The 22473-nt window shown below is 40.9% G+C and overlaps 1 protein-coding gene across 1 annotated transcript in view; it reads left to right on the forward strand.

Moving 5' to 3' along the window:
* TBC1D8 (TBC1 domain family member 8) overlaps positions 1-22473 on the forward strand; it is a 49325-nt gene that overhangs the window by 19127 nt on the left and 7725 nt on the right. The window contains exons 4-12 of the mRNA XM_077173408.1: positions 828-1056; positions 4705-4945; positions 12267-12474; positions 13645-13839; positions 15063-15245; positions 15626-15776; positions 16821-17035; positions 17827-17944; positions 22028-22313. Of these exons, the coding sequence (XP_077029523.1) occupies positions 828-1056; positions 4705-4945; positions 12267-12474; positions 13645-13839; positions 15063-15245; positions 15626-15776; positions 16821-17035; positions 17827-17944; positions 22028-22313 (1826 nt within the window). The remainder of the gene's footprint in view (positions 1-827; positions 1057-4704; positions 4946-12266; positions 12475-13644; positions 13840-15062; positions 15246-15625; positions 15777-16820; positions 17036-17826; positions 17945-22027; positions 22314-22473) is intronic.

The following is a 22473-nucleotide window of genomic DNA, read 5'->3' on the forward strand; positions in this document are numbered from 1 at the left end:
GAATCTGGGGAAGAGGACAAAACCAAAACATCACTGTACAAATCCTAGTTTTTATCCTGCTTTCTTTAAAAAAGGCATATTGTCTTAAGTGCACTGAAATACCAAATACAATTAATCTCTCTTGATAACACAGTGACAGCCTGTTACCTAGCAGAATACATATCTAAAATTCTTCAGGTTTCATGAGTTAATGTTAAATCCAGGTTTTAGACCCTTGCACCTGCTGAAGACTTTTAGCACGTTAGGACTGCTTGGTAGTTACAAACTATAGCAGGTGCTGTAACACATGGATTATTTGTCTGCATGGTGCAATGCATACTTAAGTCCTTTGTTGTAATACCACTATTAAAAATCTGAAATCTTAATTACATTTATGTAGATGTTCTTGAAACAGTGTTTGTAATGGTTCCAAGCATGCCTCAAGTTGTTGACACATCTGACTGCTTTGCTTCTTCATAGGTAAATAGTACTGGTCAGTAGCCACAACTGTTACTCTATTTTTACTCTGTGTATACAAAATAAGAGCAGTCATAAGCCATAGTGAAAGTGCACAGATACAGTTCTGCCAGACTTGTTGAAAAAACTATGAATAAGGTAAAGAAGGCCCCAGAAGTCTTGCTTTGGGAGCATTCAAAATGTATGAGAGATGCAAGCGCCAGAGAAATTTCTCCATTTGTGAAAACTGCGAATTGACTGGAATTTCTTTGTTGCATTATTAGAATTAGAAAGTGTTGCATTATTAGAATTTGAATGGGCAGCTTGTAGCAGCTTGCCTGAGTGTGAGTGTCATAGCTTTATGCTGACATATGGTCTTGTCCTGGGCTCAGGCACTGATTGCAGAGGAAACAAGCAGCAAACTCGCTGAGCAGGAGGAGGACCCTGAGAAGTTCCGAGAAGCCCTGGTGAAATTTGAATCCAGATTTAATTTTCCCGAAGCAGAGAAGTTGATCACCTATTATTCCTGTTGCTGTTGGAAAGGAAAAGTTCCTCGGCAAGGCTGGCTTTATTTGAGCATCAATCATCTCTGTTTTTATTCCTTCTTCCTGGGCAAAGAATGTAAGTGTAAATGCATAAGGAATCTTATGCTGGGGAGAGATAGAAATACATTTAAAAGCAAGAATAGCCAGAGTTCTTATGAAAAGCCTAGCTGACCTCTGAAGTTTAGTTTCTGAGTTTTTAGTTATTAGGTGAAAAATCCTGTTTAATTAAATTTTCACTTCAGCCTTTTTGTTTTAATATGAATCCAGTAATTAAAATAACACTGCAAGAGCACACAGACATGGTTGCTACCTGGTTTTTCTTTTTGCCATGGTGAAGCAACCTTAAGATGTAGCAGACCTCCTAGAAGTTCTAAAATGAGGAGTTTTAGTGCTGAAAATGGTAAGGATGGGTCCCTCCCACAGGCAGGGAAGCAGTCACCACATTGCAGCAGGGTGGTAGGGGAAGGCCTGGTGGGGCCAGAGGTGCCTGAGTCAAGCTGCCTGCCTGAAGAAATCCCAGGACAAATAAAAGGAATGTGCCCTGGAGAACCAGGTGAAAATTCAGAGCTTTTAAGGAAAAACAACAGCAATTTAGGGATTTGTTTGTGTTTCTGAATGGCAGTGCAGTAAGGTCACAAGAAGCATATCCTGAGGCTTTTTGGCCCTTCAGATGGTTCAGCAAGTTCTAAGGATTTAGCTGAGGTGTTCTTCTACAGAGAAAGAATTGTGTGAATGAAAAGCCTGACAGAATAGATATAAGAAGGTAAAAATAAAAGTAACAGATGTAAAAATGAATGTAGCCATTTAAACTATAGCATTTCTCTGTTTAGTAAAATTGTGCATAAACCTCTAGCCTTTCAAGGCCTGTTTATCTTGCTGGAACTTAAACAAAGTCAGCAATAGAAACCTATACTGCTGTAAATATAGCAATGTTTGTCAGATCAGTTAGGAAAACTTTGCCATATTCCAACTGGATTTAATATTGAGATATAGCTGTAGATTTAGAAATGAAGTTCATCTTAAGAAAGATAGTAGCTTGTAATTTCTAAGACTGAAAACATACAAAGACATGCTTAGAGCTGGAGGCCCTTTCTTCCCTTATATTATTTCAAGCTACTTATTTTGTCATATCACCAAAGATGGGAGAATTATATTTGAAGTGCAGCTAAGTTTGTTATTCATTATAAAAACAAAAGTTGAGTTATGCTGGGAAGAACAGAATGGAATTTCTTCATATACTAGATATGTGAGTTCTTGTTTAATCCCCTTGTTTTCTGGTTAGTATTAAATTCTTTGTCAATCATTTCTTATTATTATTATTGCAGGTTTTCTCTTATTAAATCTGAGAGAGCCAGTCTGCCAAAGTACACAAAGCAGAAATTATACTTATTAATGATAGATAACAGTGGAAGGAGGAGGGAGAGTGAAAAACCCTTTATATGGTTCCAAAAATTTTGTTTATGTAATACCACAGATTGTTAAATGATAATGGAAATACAATATCATGTTGTATTGTTTAAGAAGAGATTTCTTCTCATGTCTTTAATGATATTCATTAGGAAAATCAACGAAAAAAACCCCAAAACAACCCAAACCAAACAAACAATTACATGTTTGCAACTTTTTATTTTGACCATGGAAAATGCAGTGTTCATTCAGCAGTGCAGTCAGTCACATTGTCTTTGTGTTCCCATACATTTGCATGGAAATGTGAGAAAACCCCCTGAATTTTCTTTTGGTTAAACAAACTTCCCTAGCTCAGTGGGAAGCAGCATATATGCTGAAATGATTCTCACTTCCTTGATTGTGATAAAGCAGATTACTTCTCTTTCTAGCCTAATGTTTTGTCATGTTTATGAAATATTTGTATTACAGGGAATAATCCAGATTTAATACAGTTCTGGTTGTTACTATTTGAGAAGCCGATGCTGATTACATGCAGAACAAGTGATTCATTGCCTTTGTCTTTTTCAGGCAGCAATCACAAATGAAATCTGGTTATATCTGGTCTTCAAAATATTGCTAAGAAATCACATTTATTGTGTTCTTCAATACTACACAGAGAAAAAACTCAATATATGAGTTGCAATAAAATTAGTTCTCAATTCTGTTTTACCTCTATAAAAATCCCCCCAAATCATAGAATGAAACCTCTTTACAGGCAAAGTGTTAAGTCTTCTGCTTCTGGCAAGTCTTTTCCCTTCTTTTGTTTCAGTTTGTGTTGAAGTGACCTGGAATGTGATATTAGAATCTGTTTTCAACTTCTCATAAAATTAATTTACGGCTCATGTGAATATAAACTCCATGGAAATTTTTTTTCCAGGACAAGTCCCCTTTTATCTTAACTTCCAAGTGTTTGTAGGATTTCAGAGGTTTAGATCATCAGATAGCTTGGAAGGGTGTGCCAAGGTTTCTTCATGTTTTTAATTAAATTTGTGTTTTTCTGAAACTTCGAAGACTTTGTACCTTTTATCAGTGGCTTGAGTCCTGTACATGCTGTTGTGCTTTTTCTGTAACCAGCACTGTGGAGCCGGTGTGACTCTGACCTGCCTGAACAGCAGTGCTGTTGCTGCAGCATTATTTAATCTTTCTTCCCTTGGCTGGGCTGGTGCAGTTGATTTTATGATCATTTGCAACAGTCTCTGCATGTTGATGCAGCTGTGCTGTATTTAAGTAAGAAAAAATGCAATCTGTAAATAATCTTGACAGCTGTGGTTCATGTAGTACAGAAAACTTGCTGAGGGTAGCTCCTTAGGTAATGAATGATCTTTGATAAATGTCATATATATATGACAATGTTTGTTATTACTGCCTTTTTATTGCTTTATTGGCATCAGGAGACCAGCTAGGGATGTTAAGGGGTGTAGTCTTGATGTTATTGGCACAGAGAAATCTGGGAAGTTTCCAACAGTTGTTAAGAAGAAATTGAATCTATTTTAAAGTCCTTTCTAGCCTAATTTCTACCCAGAGATTCATGTGAGAGGCGAGTAACATCCTGCAGTAGTTATCTAAAGTAAGCTGATTCTGTTTCCACTTGTATTTATATGATTCAACAGCTTTAAGTATAGAGAACAGTGTCCTTCACTTCTTGTTCTCTATAAACAAGCCTGACTGCAGTTAATGTTTAGGGCAAGATGTGCCCTGTGCATCTTTTCAGTAAAAAGTAACCAAATGGAAAGATCCCAAAGGCTAGGCAGCTTTTTTTAATGTCTTGTTTATAGTCGTAATTACACTTTATAGCAGTCTCCAAAAAAGCTTTCTTTTGGAGGGGAGTTAGCTTTATTTTAAAACCTAAAGTAACTGTGCATGTAATTGGTTTTCCACCTGCCTAGTGTTTTGTTTCTAGGAGATAACAAAGCTTTTCCCTCTTACCTCTGTATTCTGGAGATGAACTGTTTCTTCTGGTGGAAAGGAAGCAGGCTGCAGAAATGACTTGTAAAGGAGTTAGGAGCACAGGGTATGGCAGATGTTCTGCAAAGGCACCACTCCCCAGCCTAGCATTTCTTGTGAAGATAGTTAAAATTGAGGGAGAGATTCTGAAAAAGGAGTGGGTGAGATTGAATGCAGAGTCATAACAGACATTTCAGCATGTGCTTGGCCTTGCCCATAAAAATTTCTCTCTCTCCTCTTTGGTTTGCTTTTCATTCTGAATTTGATTGTTTCCCAAATCTGAAAGATGGAACCAAAGTTTCCAACCCACTTTTGCTCTTCTCTTGGATTGCAGTGAAACTTATCATTCCTTGGGTTGAGGTCCAGAAGCTGGAAAGAACCTCCAATGTCTTCATGACGGACACAGTCCGTGTCACCACAGCAAACAAAGAGCGCGACTTCTCCACCTTCCTCAATATCTCTGAGGCTTTCAGGATCATGGAGCAGCTGGCAGATGTGACACTCCGTAGGCTACTGGATAATGAAATCTTTGAACTGGATCCAGGCCTGCAGGATCCTACTCAGATTACTAAGAGGTAAAAAGCTAAACTGTCTTATGTGGAACTCATGGTTTGGTGTGTTAGCTGGGTAAGATTTCAAAGCTTTGTTTGATTGGATGCAAAAGAGACTTCATAGTGTGTTATGGTGTATCCAAAAGGTGCATTTTAACTTTATGCAGGATACATTTTTTGACTTTATATTCTTCCCTTAAACAGCACAAAGTTTCAAAAATACTGTTCCCTGTAAGAACTGGAGTTCCCATAGAAGGGAAGATTGCAGCAAGGGATATTTTCCATCTTCTCTGAAGAGCAGCATTATTTTGCTTAAATTTTTGGTAATATGTAGGGTTTCCTAGTGCCTTCAGTTCTCTGGAATTACTGCTTTTGGTCACATCTGAAACATGGAATTCCCACTAGTGTGATTGCCATAGCCAATTTAGTGGGCAGTTACAGGTATTACAACACACAGTTGTGGTATTGCTATTGTCAGCTCTACCCCTTGCATCCCTGAAATGCATCTCTGCGTTCCTCTCCCACTACAGAAATGCATTTGGCTCTCGGGGAAAGATTGATGGCTAGTTCTCTGCTGGTAGCACAAAACATAACTCTGTGTTTTATTTGCTGCTTCGAGAAAGGGGGAGGGAAGCTGCCCTGAGGAATTTTAGGTGGGCAGGATGGAATAGCCCTAACTGGAATTTGCCTGGGGCATCAAGGTTAAGGTGCTAATTTAAAATACTTCTTTTCTGAATGGGATGTTTGTGGAGCAGTTATCTCTTCTTGAATCATGCTCTTTCCTGCTCTTCCTTCCTCTCCCTCTGCCAGGGGTATGAAGGGAATCACACAGGTGTTGCTTCCTGACTAAAACATAAGGAATGCATGGTATCATTTCCAAAAATGAGAGACCAGTAGCCATTTTATTGTTTCTGAGGTACATTTTTACAGTGGTGGTGGGCCTGTATCTCAGCTAAACACTTCTGCAAAGTTTCATAATGGAGTTTAAAACAATAAAATGGACTTCCTCTGCAATTTCATATATACACACAGTAAAGAAAATCAGTGACACCGGTGAGCAACCATAAACATCTTTGCAGGCTTTTTTAATAACCAGGGTTCCTCGGATACAAGAGCTACCATTTTTTTTACACTATGTATGTAACTTGGGTTTTTTAACATTGGAGGCTTTTGGCTCAAGAGATGTAGGGATGTGTACTTTAGCTAATGCAGAACATGGCTGTGGTAGGTTGTATCTCAGCCCCTTTCCATGGTTTACCATTTTATGTTCCTCCTGCTTTTGAGCTGAAAAGTTAGATGCAAGAAGAGAAATCCAGAGGAGATGTAACAAAACTCCCCTCTCCTGGGGAGAGATATTTTTCAGCATCTACCAATTTTTGTCATTGTCATTTCCCAAAATAGTCTTTGAATCAGGGGTACTAACTGAATGGAAAGAAAATAAAATTACAGTTTTAAAGAAAAGTATAAGCTTAGTAATATGCTATAAAAAGGGGCTCTCAGGGAATCATCTTGTAAGTACCTTGTGGCATTTTTGAAAAGCAGTGTGCCCATTAGTGGTCAAGCAAGAGAAACCATCCCACACACTTATTCAAACTGGTTCTCTCTCTCCTTCCCTCCAACTAAAGAATGAAAAAGAAAGTAAAAGGAACACAGGGAGAAGGAAGGACAAGAATATATTTACTGGAGATTTCCCGGTCAAGATGTTCTCTGACATGTGCTGTGACTTGGGATGGCACGGATGATACCAAAATCCCATTTCCTCTGCATGAATTAGGTAGTGGTTGGATAAGTTGCTGTTTCTGGTGCCCTTTGTCCCACTTCAGCAACCACTTTGATGTAAGGTGATTAAGCAAGACTGTAGTTTGACTAGTGGATAAACTGGTTTTTAGTGTTAACATGTTTTGGGGGGAATGTTTTACTTTCTTGGTGAATGAAGTTTTGGTTGCTGCTTTTTTTTCTTGAAGCCATTTTAGTACTACAAGAGCAATTACTTTTCTCTCAACATGTTCCCTCTAATTGTAATTGTTAATTCTTGTACATGATTTGGAAGCAAATAATAATCTACAAAAATGAAAGCAGACATACACATCATTTGAACTATTCCAGCTCTGACAAATTAATGAAGTTGTAGATGTCTTGTGTTTGCTAGGCTTTCTTTTGTGAGAGGCTTGTTTCAATATCTTTATTTTTATAAAAATACGTTTTCAGTGCTGTCATGATCTGTATATTCTACAGTCTGAAAACCATAAACCTTTGCCATTCCTGAGGCTCTTGGAGTCATCTTACTGAGCAGTGGAGGGATGGGACTCAGAGAGGCTGTGGGATTAGGCCCACAGCCTGTGGCACAAATTATATCATGGCCAGAGTCAAATAAGTCAGTATGCAATTTTTTGTGCTGTTTAATGAAATTATTATGCACAGAACAATGAATTATGAAGGGATTAATGGCAATGGAGGTAATTGCCATAAAAAGCAAAGTAAAGTTGATGTGTTTGATACCTACAAATTCCATTTCTTGTAGGCATATGTACGTGCCATAGAATTTTACTGGAACACATATGGTAACTATTTTTTCTTTAAAAAAAAAAAGGCTGCAGCAGTTTCTGGTATAGGTTTCTTGTACTTCTAATTTCCATCTCTTTCAGGATGTAAAAGTACCCATTTAATTTCTCAAATGTAGTGAGAAATTCTCCAGAGCAGAACCCACAATTTAAAAGCTTTAGTGCCGGTGTAAGTAAGGTTTCAACAGTGTGATATGTTTTCCCAGGCTCTAACCACATCAAGTTTTTTTCTTCATGTTTAACTGTGAATTACCAATGAGAATGACTTTGCTTCATGTGAAGGCAAAGAAGGTTGTTAACACTGATCTAAGCCCAATGGAAACTGTTTCAAGTATCCTGAGTCATAAATGTCACTTCAATCTGCATTTATTCTTTCAGAGAGAGAATCTGAGAATGCTTTAAACCTTGAGTAACAAGTAGAATGTGACTAGAAAAAACTTCCTTTTATTGCATCTCTGTAGCAAAAGGTAGGGTTTGGGTTATCTCTTTCTGATTGCCTAATGTGTTTTTTAGGATTTGCAGTAATGGGCATATCAAGATCCATACCAGTACTTCACTGTTCTGTCACTGAGAAGTCTGAGGTCTAACTTGAATCTTCCACACTTTTTGGGTCTGCCACTTTTTATTCTACCCAGTATTATTGACTATTGAAGAGATAAGAAGTGCTCACTTTCTTTAGAGCACTTTGTGCACACTTAGAGCAATCATTTATGTGTTTGGGGGTTGATGTGTATCTTCTTTATCTTCTTTCTCTCTTTTTTTTTTTTTTAATTATTATTTTTTAAAGCTGCACTGCCCTACTTCCACCAGGGCTTTCTTATCAGTGTGGATTTTGGCCATTCTGGTCACTCTTCTCTGGACTTTGATCACTGATGCCATGTGGGGGCAGGCATGCGGTGGTGGGATATAGGATTGTCCCAGAAACCTTGCCAGTTCTGGGACTGCCATGCTGCATCTTGGTGGCCATGAACTTCTGCAGCCCAGCCAGTGTTCCTCTTCCTCCTGTGAGCATGAGGCTGTTGGCTCTTGTTCAGCTTGTGTTCCTATGTAACCCCAAGGGATGGCTCCTGGTGGAGTTCATCTCCGTGCTGCATTTGTGAAGCTTATGATGTACAGCTGAAAATATTTGTAATGCTTTTTTTCCACAACATCCCTTAAATTTATAAATATAAATCTGAACCTGATCCTGTTGTTATGTTCATTAGCCTCTACCAGTCTTGCATCAAGTGCAGGTTTAGTGACAATCTCTTGATCCATCATACAGGTTGCTAATGAAGACAGTGAACAGAAGCTAATCTAGGACAGATGCCCAAGGGGGTCCTCTTGATACAACCCTCTAATTTATTAGGAAGCCCTGAAGGGCTGTGTTTTGAGGTACTCTTTTGCAGCTGTCTTGGTCCAACAGTTTGCCAGTTCTAGTTTAATTAGTTCCATGAGAGGCTATATCAAGACTTTCATAAATTTTGGCTAAAACATTCATTGCAACTCCTTCATCTACAAGTCTAGTGTTCCTGCTGTGTAAGGGAATGATGTTCAGTTTACATGTGTCCTGACAAGTCCATGTTGGCTCTTCTCAGATAACATCTCCTGACTTGCTTATAAGAAGCCTTTCTTCCCACATAAATTTAGCAGTTCTTCTAAAAAAAAAAGACATATGTTGTTGGATGTGTTATTTCCAGAGTATCTTACTTTCTGGAGTCTCAATAGTAAGAAGAATCTGGTAATCTGTCTCTTGAAGCAAGAGGTCAACAAGGCTGTTTAGATTTTAGATAGGCAACAAGTGACTCAGCAGAGCTAAAATCTTGCCAAGTTGGCTTCTGCTGGATTTAAAGCACAGAAAACATTTGACAGTGAGGACAGCATTTTAAGCATCCTGATGCTTTTAGGCATTTTGTTAGACTTGTGTGTGTTATTTCCTTTAATTTAAAGCTCTTGGAAGGTAATGTGGGGGTCATGCATAAGGAGTTATTGCAGTTCAGGTTTGCCATTCACTTTGAAGTGCTGGAGTTGGAGGCAGTCCATGATCCCATAACCTGCAGGTTGGGAGCTGCACTCAGAAGGATTTGCTGAGTTTTTTGAAAAGTAGGGAACAAGTCAGTTGCATCTTGTTGCCTTTTATTCTTCTGATGCTTGTGTAAATACTCAATAAACATTATTTTTACATAATGATAGCTTTCCTTTTTTTAGTCAAGTACCACTCAGTATGCTGCATTTGCTTAAAAACCAAACCCACTTGGAAATAGTTAAGTGAGAGTAGAAATTTTCAAACAGGTAGGGGTGCAAGTAGAAAGATTGCGTTTCTGTTTGGTGTTGGAGGTCTTGTGAAACTCTGAATGGAAGCTCTGGGACTTGGTGACATGGGCCATCTTTGTTGTATCATATTTAAAAAATTGCCTGTCTTGTTTTAGGAGCTAAATTTGTTTGTGGGTTTTTTAGAGTTGTAGGGTTGGGGGTTTTTTTAACCAACTCTAATTTTGTTTGGCTGTGTTTATGAAGGGAAACCTTTAAGCCCTAGAATTTGCTTGCTTAACAGGAAGTATATTCTTGGTGTTCAACTTTAGAATAAAACCTCTTGTTTGAGCCCACAGTGGTAGGTGCTGACAGGATCTTGTCCCTCTGCTCCCATTTTTTATTCCGGGATCCCTCCTCCGAGCAGGCTGGCCCATTTCAGCACTTGTGTCTGGGGCAGCCCTGGCTGTGGTGTGTTCCCTGTGGTGTCCCTGTGTGAGCCTGTGTGTGAGTCATGGGGGGACAGGCAGTTCCAGGGATGTTGGGATTGGCAGCCTTCCACGGGTGAGTGGGGGTGGATACAGTGCTGCTGAATTTACTTCGTTTCAGATGTGACTAATGTCATTCTTCTTCAGCTTAGAATCCTATGGTTTGTTGTCTGAAAGTCCCTGCTAGCCCACAGCCCCAGGAAATGCAGGAAAATCCTGAAAACTCAGAAGCTTCAGATTTTGGAGCATAGGAAACAATCAGCTCTTAAATAACAGACATGCATGTCTCAGTAGAAGTCCCACTCTTCTGTATAAAGCCTTTTTTCACAAAAAGGTCGAGAAATCTTCAGAACCAAGTAGATGCTGGGGGGCTCTTACCTTGCAGCACAATAGCAGGAGAGCACAGCTCTACCAGACCTGACTGCAGATGCTATCAGCAGCATTCATCTGTGCTGTGCAGAAATGGAAAATATTTTAGTGGTGAGTTAACTAGGAGGCATATCCTGATCCAGCTTTGTCACAATGGTAGATGGCTGCAGGCACTTATCAGAGTTACTCTCGCTGTGGAATTTCAGCTCAGGAGCAACCTTTTTGTCTTTCTTCAAAAAGGGGGTTTCTCTTTGTTCTCTGTGAAAAAACAGGAGACTATTTGTCTGCTTTCTTTGGATAATATTATTAAGGAAGATAATGCTTGAGAAGGAAACAGAAGCTGAACGCTGGTTGAGCCCATTATGTCTTTTCTGTTGCTTGCAGATACAGATCCTCCCTTCTCAGGTCTCTGTTCTGGATTGTCTTCCTCCCTGTTTCTTGTGGCTAAGTCTTTTTCTATGGATTAAACTAAACTAAAAAACCCAAAACCCAAACAAATAATTTATTTACTTATTGAGCCAGTGGCTTCATTTATCTCAACACATATTTTAACAGGGAACAGGGCTGGGGCAGAGGGAAGGTGTCTGCAGAAGAAGTGGGTGAAGGAGGGAGTGGAGAGGGGATTTACAGCACCAAGGTACCACTCCCTGTTGTGCTTCAGCCCACGCTTTAAATTCTTTCAGTGGCACAAAATCAAGCTATTTTTTTTCCCCTAAGGTGAATCATGCTAGGAAAAATTTACTTGTAGTAAAGAAAATAATAGAATTTAAGCCCTAATGTTTCTGGAGCTGCTGGTGGTGAGCTAATAGCCGTGGCCTGTTTATAATGTAATTGCGTAGTTCTCTAAATTACTGCAGGCTTCTTCATTAAGGAAGGAGAAGAAAAATAAGTCCCCAAAGCCAAGTCTGTATAACCATGGCTCAGTAATGAAAGTTTCATTTATTTAAACTTTTCTCTTCACTTAAATGTGGATGGGTGCTGGAAGGAGGCCAAGTTCAAACTGAGTGTGGCTGGTGCTGTTAATCCCAACTGAGTCTGTAAGTGACCTGAAACTGTTCTGCATTTTGAAACTGTTCTGAGGGCTCTCTGAGGCTGATACCTCTCTAAGTTAAGGATTCCATCATGTAAATGCCACCATCATTAGCCCTTCTATTACTGACCACTTTGGAAGTAGTCATTGAGCAAATGCATTACTTTTGGGTGCAGGTGCAAGTCCCTGGGGTGATGTTGGTAATGCTACTGTAAAGGGAAACAAGGAACATTAGGCTAATCTCCCTTGCTCAATATATGTTCATCAGATGAAAGATTTAGTTGTCTCCTGGGCACTGAAATTTGTAACTCCTGGAGTCTGTAAAGTCATACAGCAGCCATAGAAAGTGTGTGGTTAAAAAATAATGTAAAAAAACCCCAAACCAGCAAAACAGCTGATTCAAATTAGTGTCCTTTCCCTTCCTAGTTACTGTACTGGTTGCTTTTGACCTTACTGTTAAACCAGTGGTTATTGATAGTGTTTTCCTTTGAACTTATTTCAAAGTTGCTTGCACAGTGCTCTGTTCACATAGGCACTGAAGATTGCTGTGTGTGGTGTTTTTATTCTGTATTCCTAGCTCTTGGTGAGGCCAACAAGAAAAGTTAACCTCACACTGCGTGTCCTGACTTTCGGGATCTCGTGATTCGTTCTTGCTGCTTTTTCTTAAGGGATCTTGAAGCCAGAGCACAGAATGAATTCTTTCGGGCCTTCTTCAGATTGCCCAGGAAGGAGAAGCTGCACGAGGTTGTGGACTGCTCTCTCTGGACGCCCTTCAGTCGCTGTCACACAGCAGGGACCATGTATACTTCAGACAGTTACATCTGTTTTGCCAGTAAAGAAAATGGCTGCTGCACTGTGATCATCCCACTTAGAGAGGTAGAGTTTTTTGTTTGTTTAATTTTGGATCCTTATCTGCCTTTTTCTACCCTAAGCCTCTGCTGCCACTTGACTTACCTTGACAAAAAGTGTTGTTTAATGAAAAAGAATAGTATGTTTGTGTGCATCCTGCCTACAGGATGGTTGTACAGCTTGTTCTGGGACTCCTTGGGGCCTGAGCTCCTAAAAATATGGGTGATTCAAAACTATCCATGAAGTGAAGCATGGATAGGTAATGCAGCAGGACAGAACACTGCAAAAACAGAATCTGCTTGGCCCAAGATTTGGACGGGGCTCGTCTCCCAGCTCCACAAACATGTACGTCCAGCTTGATGTTGATGGAGACTGGCTTGGACCCATTCCAGCAATGCAAAGGCATCCTTGCCTGGGATCAACACAAGTGTTGAGCTTTCCCTCATAGTTAGCCTTTAACAAACCTATGGGTACTTTTCCAGGCTGTTGGGCAGAGAGAAAGAGGGGATGTTATGCATGCAGTGATGGGCCAACAAATTTCCATGAAATCAATAGATGACTTTAAATGAGGGAAAGCACAAGGGAAGGTGGTGGGAGTAGAACAGGAGAAGGAAGCTGTCAGCTAACACCTGCCTTATCTGCTATGGATACAAGGCTGTTATCATCTCTTAATTAAAGCTTTCCTTTCATCCTGGACTAATAATAGAGTAACATCCAAATCATATCGTAACTGTAGCTACTTACTTTCTACTGTTGCAGAAACAGAAAACAATATGAGAACAGTGTTGTATACATAATGAAAATTAACAAAACAACTGTTTTTTCCCATCTTCAAAGGTGGGAAAATAAATTTCCTCCTCCACACCCAGAATTCGATCAAGTTGATCCTTTTATAAATATTTTTTTTTAATCATACACCCCTTTCTTATCTTTTCCCTCAGTCTGCTGTTTAGAAGTGGGATGCAAAGTAAATTAGGAAAAAAAAAAGCATCTGGGATACTTTTTGGCATCTGCTTTGAGCTTCTGGAGAGACCATGAACTTCAGGCAGTTGGATGTGTTTGATCAAGGAAAGCCAATATGAATAACCACATTTAAAGCATGCATATGAAATGCTGTGTTTTGGTACATGTAGAAAATTTGAATATGTTTTTGTGGGTATGGTGCCTAATGTGTTTTCTGTAATGTCTCTGGGAAAGGTAATCAGTATAGAGAAGATGGAGGACACAAGCCTTCTCCCTAATCCCATCATTGTTAGCATAAGGAGTAAGACAGCTTTTCAGTTCATTGAGCTGAAGGACCGAGATACTTTGGTGGAGAACCTGCTCCAGAGGTTCAAAGAGGTGAACTCCAGCAACACATTGCACTGCAACAACTTGCAAAATAACAATCAGGTACTGAGCTTTTATTTTATTAATAATTTAATATCCATTATTCCACTGTCCTGCCTTCTTTGGGAGGCCTCCAAATTGATCTTGAGCCAATGCTTATCTGATGCCACCTTTAAAGACCTGGCTGGTGAGATAGAGGACACTCACAGCATAGTTGTGATTGACATGCTGGGGAGAGCAGGGACTGGGATGGGCAGCTGGGTTGCCCTTCACAGAGACCTCCACAGTTTGGGGGAATGGGCTGATAGAGACCTCACGAAGTTCAACAAAAGCAAATGTGAAACCTGGCAAAACAAGCCCATGTGACAGGAGAGGCTGGGAACAGGCTGGTTAGAGAACAGCTGTGTGGAAAAGGAGAAGGAGTCATGAACAAGTTGAGCCTGTAAGTCAGCTGTGTGCTCTCACAATGCTGAGGGACAACCCCATATCAGGTTGTACTAGCAGGAGTGTAACCAGCAGGTCATGGGATGTTACTATTCCCTTTTATTCAGCACTTACGAGCCTGATAAGGAGTACTGTGTCCAGGTTTGACTCTGCTTGATTACACATGAAAAGCATTGATAATTTGGAGTAAGTCTAGTGGAGGGCTATAAGATGGTCAGGGGCTGGAGCACATGCTTTATAAGGAGAGGTGGAGGGAGCAGGCTTCCTCAGCCAGTCTTCTGCCAAATAGTGGCGAGCTGGAAGATAAAGGCAAACTCTCCTTCCAGTTGAAAGAGAAGCAGCCACAGCTTCAAGGTTTAGCAAGGAAAAAGCTAAATAGATAAAGAGAGATTTCCCCTCATGGTTAGGCAGAACTGGACCAGGCTGCCCAGAGCAGCAGTGCACTCTGCTTTCTTGGAGCTACTCAACTTGACTGGGCACAGACTCCAGCAACCAGGGCTGAGGGCTCCTGCTTTGAGCAGGCTGTTGAAAACAATAGTCCTCTCCAACCTAAATTGTTCTGTGATTTTGTCTTTCAAATCATAACAGTAGAAGACTGTTGGGTATCTTGTCATCAAGGACACTTAGAATTGGCTAACAACTTCTGTTTTAAAGTAACAACCCTTTTCCTGACGTGCAAATGAATGACAATTTGTATAAAGTCTTGAGTAAGACCTTTCTTCCTGAAAGTTGTTAAAGGTTTTGATGCAAAAGGCAAAGGGTAACCCAGCTCTGTCTTGAGGACAGTTGAGGATGTAGTTCTTAGCCTTTTCAGTCATTGCCACTTTTATTTGGCATTGCAGAACAGCCTTGCCTTTGGATCCATGTGCACGCTGGGGGATGATGAGCCTGCGTGTCTGGGAACAGAGGCTTCACACGGGAAAGAGAGAAGTGAATGTGAAAAGGAGAACAATTACTTGCTCAATGCAGAAGCACTGAGGTCAGACTTTCATCAGTCAGGAATGCCAGGCCTTGATTTTGGAAAGGTATGTAACATTTGGGGAAAGCTGTAGGAGTTTTAGGTTTTGTTTTTAAAAAGCTGGGGTTATATTCAGACAGATGTTTTTAGTAAAATGCACTCTGTATTGGTTGGAGAAGTTAGATATGGGACAACTTTTTTATTTGGTTGGATTTTTTTCTTCTCCCTCCCCCCATTTCATTCTGGTAAGTATTTCCAATTTTTATCCCTGTGTGGTGAATGAGGTATGCAAAGTGGGGAAAGTCAAAGTCCCTAGAGCAGACTTCCCATTTCCATTGGTAATGGAATACCTTGTGGAATTTCTAATATGTGAAATGCTTTTGTTTACCAGTTTTCATGTGAGAACATGAGGGTTTTTTTTTTTTTAATGTATGTTCTTGTTCCCAGTCTAGGGAGCAAATCAAAGAGAGCCTGTGGGATGACCATTTCGTAGAGTATGGCAGAACCGTGTGCATGTTTCGCACAGAGAAAATCAGAAAACTTGTTGCTATGGGAATTCCTGAGTCCTTAAGAGGCAAACTCTGGCTGCTTTTCTCAGGTGGGTATGCTTAGAAATATTGGCTGTAGGCATCATCTGATTCTGGAGATGGCAAAACATTTAGGCAAGAAATCTCTCAAGGGCAATTAATGTCCTTTACATGGGACCTGTGATACTGCTTAAGGAAAAGACATGATCTGAACTGAACTAATAAATGCAAGGAAGTACCCGGGTAGATCTGTAAAAGTTTTACCTCAGGATGATATCATATGACGTACAGAAGAATCAAAATAACATCTTTGTAATCTATGTAATTTAAAATTAGCATCACATTTTCATAAAACAATGTTCATCTTCAAGCAGCAATTAGATTGTAGCATAAATACTGAGTTAGCCCTAGACAAATCAGATTATTGCAAAATAATGACAATCTCAAAGTTGGCAGACCTGCTCCTGCTTCTTGTTGAATGCTGGCAGGGCTTACAGAAACTGGAGATGGAAAAAACAGCTCATTGCATCGACAGATATGGCAGAGCCAGAATGTGCCTACAGTGTGATCTCAAGTTAGTCCTTAATCCAATATATGGCATACTCAGACATTTGTAAATGTGGAGCTTTTCCTCCTTGAAGGATATGAACAGTGCTGAGTACATTTCTCCCAGTGATATATGAGGGTGGTGAGACACTTGGAAGGAGTTTCCCAGAGAATCTGTGGATGCCCCATCCCTGGAAGTGTTCAAGGCCAGGCTGGATGAGGCTTTGAGCAACCTGGTCTGGTGAAAGGTGTCCCTCCCCACATCAGGGGGGTTGGAATGAGGTGATCTTTAACCAATACTTTCAACCCAAACCAGTACTTTCTGCTGGAGACATCTTTTGCTCAATCAGGGTGTTCTGAACGATGTTGTGTCACGTGAGCTTTGCTAATACTTAGTTTTTAAGATGTGTGTTCTGCTAGGGCTTTGTCTTTTAGGCCTGGATATTTACAGATCTTGGGGAAAGCCACCTTGCTTATACCCTTTTGAGCAGTAATTCCCACAACACTTGGGAGCGGATAAGGACGATGCTAAACCTATCTTCCTCTTCCTCCCTTCCTGCTGCCTCCAGACGCGCAGACGGATCTTGCCTCGCACCCTGGCTACTACGTTCACTTGGTGGAGGCCTCCATGGGCAGGTGCTGCATGGCAAGGGAGGAGATCGAGCGCGACCTGCACCGCTCGCTGCCCGAGCACCCCGCCTTCCAGAGCGAGACCGGCATCGCTGCCCTCCGGAGGGTGCTCACCGCCTACGCCCACAGGAACCCCAAAATAGGATACTGCCAGGTGGGGCATTCCCAGCGGGATTGTGCTCCCCGCTGCTTCCTCCCCTTCTCTTGTTCTCTTAAGAGTGCTTTTAGGGGTGCTTTTTATAAATAAAGACCTTTTAGTTGGAAAAGTACATAGTTTTAGATATTAAGTGTCATTTTTCCTTGGAAAACAACATAGTCTCACCAAAAGGCTCCGTTCTACCAACGATATTCCTTCAGCATTTTGCAAACTGCATTTATAGTTACAGGAAGGGAAGAATTGTTTCTGATGCTTCTGTTTGTTGAAAAGGGCATTTCTTGGACAATACTTGGAAGCAGTGCAGGGTGAATTGGCCTGCACAGATGAGATTTTATGTAGTGCACTGGGGCACAGGCTTAATGAACCTTTCTGCCACTTTATTCCAAAACTGATGATAAATGATGAAAGTCATTTGTCTAGCTGGTCAGCTCCCTGAATTCTGATTAACATCAGAGTGGTCCTGATACTGGAATAAGGGGCAGTGAAAGCAGCCCCAAAACATCTTGCAGTATCAGTTACCTGCTTTGTATCTTGCCAAATCCAGTACTGTGCTTTTCTCCATTGTTTCCAATTGCTCTTAGGAATAAGCTTGGAAAACTTGCTATGCCTGTGGGTTGCAATTATGTATTTGCCGTGTATTCTCTCTTTTTCTTGCTGTTTTTTTTTTTTCTTAGTTATTTTCATCCTGTTAGGCTACTTTTCTTTCTATAAAAATAGCCACAGTTGAGCTCTTGTCAGTAGGATTTGCTGTCACTAACAAATCCCATTTTCTTCTTTGTGCTTGTAAGTCTATGAATATTTTGACCTCCGTGTTGCTGCTGTATGCCAAAGAGGAAGAAGCCTTTTGGCTGCTGGTTGCTGTGTGTGAGCGGATGCTGCCGGATTACTTCAACCACCGAGTGATAGGTGAGCTCTTGTTCCTGGTCCTGCAGGCTGGGAAGGGGCAGCCATGTGGCACAGGGGTGGGGAAATGCTCAGGGTCAGTTGGGGTCCAAACCCCATGGATGAGATGCTCCATCTACTTGTGTGGTGTGCAGGGACAGCAGCAGTGGCTGCTCAGATTCCAGCCAGGGCTGGTTTTGGTCTGAAGGGTTTGAGCTGCATGATCTGTAAATGCTCAACTTCACAGTTTGTTTTTTTCTTTCCTGTTGGTCAGAAGGTGGGGACATTTTTGGCTGTTACATAAATAGAAGAGTTTGTGGGTCTTGGCTAGGAGTGTGCAGTGTTAGAGACTCAGGCTGTTTAAGATGAATGTAGGAAAGATCTGCTTTGTGATCTGAACTCTCTGAATTGCCTGGCTGCTGGAGCAATGCAGGCTTGCATCTACACTAGCCCTTTGTAATGAGAGCTGATACAAGTCCCTCTGCCATGCACTGTGTGTGCTGTATAGTGCTGTATAGTGCTCCTGCATAGTGCCATTATTTTAAAGATCATTGTGCAGACTGCCTAATGCACCGAAAGAGGGGGGCTAAGCAGTATTTGTTGTTAGCAGTCACTTCCTTCCCTTCCAGAAATGTTTGGTAGCTTTTCCCTTTTTATTGCTAACCTTAGTCTGTAGCTGCAGCATCTGCTGTTACACCCTTGCTGTGGCAAAGAGAGGGACCAGGGTCACGTGTGAGAAAGGGAGATAGGAGCCAGTCCCTGGCAGTAGTGGTTCTGGGAGCTAGAAATGGTCTGGGCACTCTTGTGCTGCCTGTGGAGTGGAAAGAGACACTTGAGAAGATTTCCAGTCTTTTCCTTGAAGGATGGGGTTGTCATACCTTCCTCTAGACACTGTGTCACTGCTCAGTTTCTGTCTTGTCACAGAACTGGCAAGAAGGTAAGTTAAAGCTGAGTTATTCCAAAGTTTAGCTGGATGTTTAGCATGTTTTGTGGTGCTTTGAATGCCATTGGTATTTTCTGGGCATTGTAACTGTCCCACTTGTCAGAATTTTTCTTCTTGTCTCCAGACATGACTTTAACTCCTATTTTGATTACTGACTTCCATGTTTGTCTGTCTCCTTCCCTGATTAAAGGAGGGAAACACAGCTCTATCAGTACTCAAGCATTTCTAGATATCAGCAGTGTGCTTTGGATTACTCATAACTTTCTGATGCTTGCTGTGTTATTGTCCTTAAGTAGCATTCTCTGGTACTCACCTGAGTTGTCTCACCTGGCCAGCCATCCCTGCCTGGAGTTGTTCTTGATTTGTGCTTTGTATCTTGCCTGTCACCTGCCATGGCTGCAGCCTACATTGTGTAAGTGCTGAAAGTTTTGGTTGTCCCGTCTCTCAGTTTTCTGGCCCTCTTTATCCCAAGGAAGAAATGCTGCGTCTCTCTACTGCCATAGCTCATACTTCACAGTGTGAAGAGCCAGGAATTCAGTTTGGAAGTTGCCCTGCTCTCCCTGGCTGAGTGGCACTGGTGCAGTTTTGCAGCATTGTTGCTTCACTGAGCACAATTTCTGCAGCTCTGCTTTACCCTAGAACTTAACGTGCCCAAATTGGTGCTACTGATCTTCTCCACCCTGCCCCTCCTCTGGTTCCTGTTGCTTGAGTTAGTGTTCTTGGCTCTGCATTTCAGTCGACCTTCTTTTTGATTTGCAACCAGCTCTTGTCTAAACTTTGTATTGTTTCTTCCTGCATAACACTTCCAAGACCAAACTTTTCCTCTTTGTGCACCCTGCCAATACTGTTTGTCCAAATGTTGATCTCTCAATAACTTTGGTGATCTCTGACCTTGCTACTCGTCACTGTGCTTTTCCTCTGCAGTGTCAGCCTGTAATCTCTGCACTCCAAACAGCTACCAAATTAATGACCTTGGTTATAGCAGGCCTTCTTAGCTTCCTTTTGTCTCAGACCTTTTCTTTATAACTTCCAAAATCTTCTATTTATTTATATATGTGTTTAGTTAGTTAGCTAGAATTTTTGCTTTCAAAACTTAGGCAATTCAGTCCTACTCAGCCTTCTTACTTTCATCTCCCTCCTTCAGCCTTGCCAGATCTGACACCTTTCATAAGCTTTTTCATTATTTCACTGCTTGCAAATGGGAAAAGCCTGCAGGCAGGGCTCCTTCTTCAGGAATTCCCTCTGTCCTTCTTGTCTCTGCAATGCATAGAGGAAATTATAGGCAGATGGGTGCAACATAGAAACAAGTTGTATATGGGTCAAGAGTGGTGGCAAGGGTCAGGCATGTCCTATTCTCAATTACCATGACTTTTTCATCCCCTGCATAAACCAGTAGGGCATCTTACCCCACTTTACCTGTTAGACTGTTATCAACTTGACACTGTATTTCTTGAAACACTGAAAACTTTATTTCATTTCTCTGATTTGCCTTTTCAGTCCTGAAGATGTCATTTATCTTGCATCTAAGGTCATTATTTTTCAAATGCATGCCCTACCTCATGGTATTTTCCTACCTCATTATGGTCTCATGCTGTAATACAGATTCATTTGTTCAGATTTCATGAAAAATGAAAACATATGAAAAAATAGACAGAAAAGTTCATTTTAATACAACTGTTTGACTTTCATCTACAGTGGCAGCACTTTTTATAAGAAGGTCTGTGAAAGATTTGGGCAGTGTTACATGTTCCTTTTAAAGCTCTGGTTTTGCTCGTGCTGTCTCTAAGTCTGGAATGATCTATTTATATATGTCTTGCCTATCTGTCTCTGGCTTCCTTCAAATACCTCTAAATCCAGCTCTGTTTTTTGGGTCTGTGTTAACTATGGCTATTAAATTGTTTGCATTATGCTTATTAAAAAAACCCAAACAAAAATTGCCCTCTGTTGAGTAACTCCAGTCCGTTTTTCTCCTTTTCTTCAATCTTACAGGAGGCTTTTTCTTCAAAGCATCATGCTTGATGTGTTTCTCAAAAGCTTTTTGGATGTCCATGGGCTTTTATTTTTGATTTGTGGTGCTGTAATGTTTGTTCACTCACCAGCAGAAGCTCTTTTGGCCTGATGTGAAAGGTTCTAAGACAGAGAAATGTCATAGCTATTTTTTTTCCTATGATTTGGATGCAAAGCCAAAAGATGCTGGCTCTCTGCCACAAATTGTCCAGTTTATATTCTGCTTGTGAGCAACAGAAGTTTTGAGTGCTAGGGATATATATGTTTCAGCAATTAAAATTGTGTCCTAATATTAGCAGAATATGGACTGTAAGAAAGAAATTAAATAACTTGAAAAGAAAGACAAAATAATTGAAAAGCTAACTGTATTTTGTATTCAGGAATATTTTTAACTTGCGGTGTCTTTGGTCAAAGTCCTGATGTGGCAAATTTGGTTTGTAGACACAGTCTACTTCATTGAGAAGAAACTACATTCATTCTGTAACAGCTGCTGACAAAGCAAAACTGAACTAGTAGATAAACCAGGGCCCAGATCTGCTCCTTTGGAAAGACTGGTTGGGACAGTTAGGGAGTCTTTTATCTGGGCATTGCAGAAATCTTTTGTTCTTTATGTGTAGATACATATGCTTGTAAGTATATATTTGTATGTGTGCGTGTACTTTCCTGTAAATATTATTCTTCCTGCCTGGTGTGTGTAGGTATATCTGGACTTCCATCCTACATTTTCTCAGTTAGAGCAAAACCTTTGCTGCCCACTTCCTTGAGTACATACATCAGAGAGGAATGTGTACTGTCTTATTTTTACTGCATACATCCCAAGTGGAGCAATAAATGCTTTAAGATTGCTTTTGCTAGCACTTAATTATTATGTGCTTTTGTAGCCAAGACCAACAGCTGCTGCTATTGCTATTTCATTGCACCCTAAAGGCACTTAGGAGAATTAACACACTTTTTGCAGAAAGTTGTACGGTAAGGTTTATGGACACAAGGGTTGGGCAGCAGGAGGATAATGGCATTTTTCATTGTAGATGTGTGTGTACCTTGCCTGTTTAAATTTTAAGAAAGTCTTGCAGTTAACGGTTGACAGCAGTGGTTAGCTTAAAAATAATTTTTTCCTGTGTCAGTCCTGACTAATGCTGTTCCTTTATAACTTGTAGGTGCTCAGGTAGACCAGTCAGTGTTTGAAGAGCTTATAAAAGAGCAACTTCCAGAGCTGGCTGAACATATGAAGGATCTGACAGCCCTAGCTTCCATCTCTCTTTCCTGGTTCCTTACCCTTTTCCTTAGCATCATGCCCCTGGAAAGTGCTGTGAATGTTGTGGACTGCTTCTTCTATGATGGCATCAAAGCCATTTTCCAGCTGGGCTTGGCCATACTGGAAGCCAACGCTGTGGATCTGTGTAACAGCAAGGATGATGGGCAGGCCCTGATGATCCTGAGCAGGTATGGCCACACAGGAGTGCTGCTTTCATCTCAGGCTCTTCTGCCCTAAAACAAAGGCATTGCTCAGTAGGCACCAGGGCCCTTCTGTGTCACCCTGCTGCTGCTGCTGTCGCAGTGTCTGCCTTAAACAATGGCTTTGCACGTCGGACAAGATGTCCTG

The sequence above is a fragment of the Agelaius phoeniceus genome, chromosome 2 (assembly GCF_051311805.1).
Source record: "Agelaius phoeniceus isolate bAgePho1 chromosome 2, bAgePho1.hap1, whole genome shotgun sequence".
Classification (NCBI taxonomy): domain Eukaryota; kingdom Metazoa; phylum Chordata; class Aves; order Passeriformes; family Icteridae; genus Agelaius; species Agelaius phoeniceus.